At 40.1% G+C, this 5661-nt stretch overlaps 2 protein-coding genes across 2 annotated transcripts; both read right to left on the bottom strand.

Moving 5' to 3' along the window:
* LOC109846289 (ethylene-responsive transcription factor ERF109-like) lies at positions 1863-2445 on the bottom strand. The gene is made up of 2 exons (XM_020415514.1): positions 2442-2445; positions 1863-2392 (listed from the first exon to the last, which is right to left on the bottom strand). Exons 1-2 carry the CDS (start codon positions 2443-2445, stop codon positions 1863-1865), a joined length of 534 nt encoding a protein of 177 aa, XP_020271103.1.
* On the bottom strand, positions 4315-5180 carry LOC109846288 (ethylene-responsive transcription factor ERF109-like). The gene is made up of 2 exons (XM_020415513.1): positions 5177-5180; positions 4315-4882 (listed from the first exon to the last, which is right to left on the bottom strand). The coding sequence occupies exons 1-2, from the start codon at positions 5178-5180 to the stop codon at positions 4374-4376; spliced, it is 513 nt and encodes a 170-aa protein (XP_020271102.1). The 3' UTR covers positions 4315-4373.

Genomic DNA, 5661 nt, shown 5'->3' with positions numbered 1-5661 from the left:
GCTGAAGAATGAGTTATTTACATCTTTTGACATGAAGGATTTGAGCTCAGCACAGCAGATTCTTGGTATGGATATTGCTCGTGACAGGAAATCCAGGAAGTTGTGGTTATGACAGGAAAAATATGTTAAACTGCAACTTGATAGATTCAACATAAAAGATGCCAAGTCAGTCAGTACTCCTCTTGCGTGTCATTTGAAGTTTAGCAAAAAGTTTTGCCCGACTATAGATGAAGAATATTCCTTACTCTTCAGCTGTAGGGAGTTTGATGTATGCTATAGTTTGTACTCGGTCAGATATAACTTATGCAGTTGGCGTTGTGAGCAGGTTTGTTTCTAATTCAAGAAAAGTTCATTAGGAATGTGTAAAGTGGATCTTAAAATATTTGAAAGGCAGTTCTAGATTGTGTTTGAGTTTTGGAGGTTTGAATGCAGTATTATATGGTTTTGTAGATGCGGATATAGCATGTGATCTCAATTACAGGAAGTTTACCTCAGGTTGGTTGTTCACTTTTGTAGGGGGAGCAGTATCTTGACAGCCCAGGTTACAAAAGTGTGTTGTTTTATCTACAACATATACGAAATATATTGCAGCTGCAGAAGCCGATAAGGAGATGATTTGGTTGAGAAGATTCCTGTAGGAGTTAGGCTTGCAGCAGGACAATTATTAAATCTTCATTGATTGTCAAAGTGCTCTTGATTTGAGCAAGAATTCTACATTCAACTCCAGGATGGAATACATTGATATGAGATATCATTGGCTTAGAGAAGACATTGAGAAAGAGCAGCTAAAGCTACAGAAGATTCATAGTAAAAATTCTACATTCCACTCTAGGACGAAACACATTGATGTGAGATATCATTGGCTTAGAGAAGCTGTTGAGAAAGATGAGCTGAAGCTACAAAAGATTCACACAGATGAAAATCCAGCAGATTTTTTAACAAAGACAGTTTCCAGAGAGAAGACCGAATTGTGTCGGTGATTGGCCGGCAAGAACTCCCGTTAAGGAGTTACAAATTGGCATACCCCCTTTGTTAGGCTGGAGGGGAAGATTGTTGTGGGTCCAGCCCAAGATAAGGCCCACATGAATTAAAATTCTATTTAGAAGAGGATTTGGAGGATCTAGTTGTAATAGGGATAGGTTTGGAGGACCTGAAAAATAAAATTCCTTTATAAAGGAATTCAATTCATGAGAAACCTGTAGTTTTTTGGCGCTACATTAAACCATGAATAGTAACCCAAGAGAAGAAACGAGGTGAGAGAGAGAAAAGTTCAGAGTCCAGATAGCTCGGTTGTCCGATTGCAGTGATTCAAAAACCATTGACTTCAGAACGACGACGCTATCGAGGGTATGGTGTTGGTTTCTCCGTGGGTATTAGAGATTTTTTGTGAAACATGATTTAGGGTTTTGGTGCCCTAGAGGTAACACTGTATATTTTTCTTGTGATTTAAGCCTCAAGTTCAGGTGTAACTTGGAGGGATTGTATTGTTGATTTATAGTGAAATATTTCTCTCTGGATTACCCCATGCACATATCAAGTTCAGGTGTAACTTGGAGGGATTGTCCTGTTGATTCATAGCGAAATATTTCTCTTTGGATTGCCCCGTGGACGTAGGCACGATTTGCTGAACAACTTTAAATCTTGGTGTTTGCTTGCTTGTGATATTTTCATTGTTGTCGTTATTCGTTTAGTGTTTAATTTCGCAGATTAATCTCCATAATATCCCTAACATAAATACCTTGTAAATCTTACCAAACTCTACATGCTTTAGAAATCAATCTTGAAAAGGTCAGGAAGCCCATCCCACAACCCCACTGTAGTACGCTCCTCCCCTGTCTCCTTCTCCACCGATGAGCCTTCACTCAACGTCGGAAATTTAAGCTCATCACTAGGTTCATTCTCATTCTCCTTCTCTTGATGCTGTTCTTGTTCCGGGAACGGAAAGTGAAAAGGTCAGGAAGCCCATCCCACAACCCCACTGTAGTACGCTCCTCCCCTGTCTCCTTCTCCACCGATGAGCCTTCACTCAACGTCGGAAATTTAAGCTCATCACTAGGTTCATTCTCATTCTCCTTCTCTTGATGCTGTTCTTGTTCCGGGAACGGAAAGTTAAGCTTCGCCCGAGCTCCCCTAAACTCGATCGCTGCCTTATCGTACGCCCTCGCAGCCTCCTCCGCCGTGTCGAACGTCCCCAGCCACTTCCTCACCGCCTTCAACGGGTCCCTTATCTCCGCCGCCCATTTCCCCCACGGCCGCCGCCTCACTCCCCTGTACTCACTCGTCTTGGGCTTTTTCCTCCTCTTCTTTATCTTCGGTTCAATCAAGGAGCTGCTAGAACTTTTCACCTCTCTAATTAGTTCACCCGAAGCGAAGAATTCGCAGCCGAGGCAGCCTGAGATGCCGCAGAGAGCGCAGATCGGTGGTCGCGTGAGATCAAGTACCCATGTAGTGGTACAAGAAATTTGATTCTTTTATGTTGAGTCGTGGCTACCAGAGGGTTGTTGTAGATTCGTGTGTATATTTCAGGAGAATTTCAGACTCTAGCTTGATTATCCTTTTGTTTTATGTGGACGATATGTTGATTATTGGTCAGAATAGTTAGATAATTGGTGGACCGAAGAAGGAGTTATTTAAATCTTTTGACATGAAGGATTTGGGCTCAGCATAGCGGATTCTTTGTATGGATATTGCTCGTGATAGGAAATCCATGAAGTTGTGGTTATCACAGGAGAAATATGTTGAACTGCAACTTCATAGATTCAACATAAAAGATGCCAAGTCAGTTACTACTCTTCTTGCAGGTCATTTGAAGTTTAGCATAAAGTTTTACCCGACTATAGATGAGGAAAAGAGTAATATGAAGAATATTCCTTATTCTTCTGCTGTAGGGAGTTTGATGTATGCTATAGTTTATACTCGATCAGATATAACTCATGCAGTTGGTGTTGTGAGCAGGTTTGTTTCTAATTCAGAAAACGTTCATTGGGAATGTGTAAGGTAGATCTTAAAATATTTGCAAAGCAGTTCCAGATTGTGTTTGAGTTTTGGAGGTTCGAATGTAGTATTATATGGTTTTGCAGATGCAAATATGGCAAGTGATTTCGATCACAGGAAGTTTACCTAAGGTTGGTTGTTCACTTTTGCATGGGGAGCAGTATCTTGACAGTCCAGGTTGCTGAAGTGTGTTATTTTATCTACAACAGAGACGGAATATATTGCAGCTGCAGAAACTGATAAGGAGACGATTTAGTTGAGAAGATTTCTGCAGGAGTTATGCTTGCAGCAGGTTAATTATTAAATCTTCATTGATTGTCAAAGTGCTCTTGATTTGAGCAAGAATTCTACATTCCACTCCAGGATGAAATACATTGATATGAGATATCATTGGCTTAGAGAAGCCATTGAGAAAGAGGAGTTAAAGCTACAGAAGATTCACACAGATAAAAATTCAGCAGATTTTTTTAACGAAGATCGTTTCCAGAGAGAAGACTAAGTTGTGCGGTGATTGGCCGACATGAATTCCCGTTGAGGAGTTATAGATTGGCATACCCTCTTGTTCGGCTGGAGGGGGAGATTGTTGTGGGTTCATCCCAAGATAAGGCCCACATGAATTAAAATTTTATTTAAAAGAGGATTTGGAGGATCTAGTTGTAATAGGGATAGGTTTGAAGGACCTGAAAATAAAATTCCTTTATAAAGGAATTCAATTCATGAGAAACCTGTAATTTTTTGGTGCTATAGTAAACCGTGAATAGTAACGCGAGAGAAGAAAAGAGGGGAGAGACAGAAAAGTTCAGATTCCGGATAGCTCGGTTGTCCGATTGTAGTGATTCAAAAACCATTGTCTTTAGAACGACGAAGTTGTCGACGGTATGGTGTTGATTTCTCTGTGGGTATTGAAGATTTTTTGTGAAACATGTTTTAGGGTTTTGGTGCCCTAGAGGTAACACTGTATCTTTCTCTTGTGATTTAAACCTCAAGTTCAGGTGTAACTTGGAGGGATTGTCCTGTTGATTCATAGCGAAATATTTCTCTTTGGATTGCCCCGTGGACGTAGGCACGATTTGCTGAACAACTTTAAATCTTGGTGTTTGCTTGCTTGTGATATTTTCATTGTTGTCGTTATTCGTTTAGTGTTTAATTTCGCAGATTAATCTCCATAATATCCCTAACATAAATACCTTGTAAATCTTACCAAACTCTACATGGAAAATAGACATAGAAAAGCTTCCCCAAAAAAAATCCAGATATGTCCCGTAAAAAGGAATCACTAAATTTACATAAAAGAAAGCTTTCTACCAAAAACTTCTCCTGGAGACTATCCAAAAAAAAAAAAGGAACACATTGCTCACAAAAAACAATCTGCATGTGCTTTAGAAATCAATCTCGAAAAGGTCAGGAAGCCCATCCCACAACCCCACTGTAGTACGCTCCTCCCCTGTCTCCTTCTCCACCGATGAGCCTTCACTCAACGTCGGAAATTTAAGCTCATCACTAGGTTCATTCTCATTCTCCTTCTCTTGATGCTGTTCTTGTTCCGGGAACGGAAAGTTAAGCTTCGCCCGAGCTCCCCTAAACTCGATCGCTGCCTTATCGTACGCCCTCGCAGCCTCCTCCGCCGTGTCGAACGTCCCCAGCCACTTCCTCACCGCCTTCAACGGGTCCCTTATCTCCGCCGCCCATTTCCCCCACGGCCGCCGCCTCACTCCCCTGTACTCACTCGTCTTGGGCTTTTTCCTCCTCTTCTTTATCTTCGGTTCAATCAAGGAGCTGCTAGAACTTTTCACCTCTCTAATTAGTTCACCCGAAGCGAAGAATTCGCAGCCGAGGCAGCCTGAGATGCCGCAGAGAGCGCAGATCGGTGGTAGGGGGGGGGTTTTGACTTTTGATTAACACGGTGTTTAAGCGGGGTTGAAAACTTTAGTGGAGGCCTATTAAGTTAAGTTAAGTCTTTGAATATTCAAATCTACACGTACTGTTTGAAGTGGTCTTCAGAATGTTCTCTCCTTTTTAACATGTTTTTTTTTTTTTAAGTTCAGATGGGGATCGTTTTCAGCATAATTAAGTATAGCAGTTGAAAATTCAGTTGGTCGCGGAGTTGTCTTAGCTGGGAACAGGATAATTTTAGTGTTATTTTCAGATATACCCCTTACGTCATGGGTATTTGGAAAGCTACCCATCGAGTTAAGAAATCGCAAAACTACCCCTCAAATCATCAAAAATAAAAAATAAAAAACCTAATCAATAAGTTATCAACTTCAGTAGGCTAATTTGCAACTGCAACATAATAGTTATCAACAAAATGGTTATCTTTTTACTAACCAAGTTCACGATTTATTAATTTTCTAGATATTTTTTTTTCAAAGTTGATCATTTAATTTGAGGGATTTTGTTAATACTAAAATTTGAGGAGTACTTTCACTAATTCTCATGATTTAAGGGGTATATATGCAAATAATCCATACTTTTATTAGATGAAAGTGACCTCAACAAAATTAGACTTAGCTTCGGTTAGTTGTCATGTTTAAAGACGTAATTAATAATTTCTATTAACCACTCATACGCAGTAAATTCCCATGAAGTTTTAAAGGCTCAATTGAACCCCAGTAAACTGGGTATTTTATAAAACCCCCAAATATTTTGATTTTTTATAGTTAACTC

Source organism: Asparagus officinalis, chromosome 6, assembly GCF_001876935.1.
Source record: "Asparagus officinalis chromosome 6, Aspof.V1, whole genome shotgun sequence".
Lineage (NCBI taxonomy): Eukaryota > Viridiplantae > Streptophyta > Magnoliopsida > Asparagales > Asparagaceae > Asparagus > Asparagus officinalis.
Note: the sequence above shows the minus strand (reverse complement) of the source record. Positions and strands in the feature narration are given on the sequence as shown.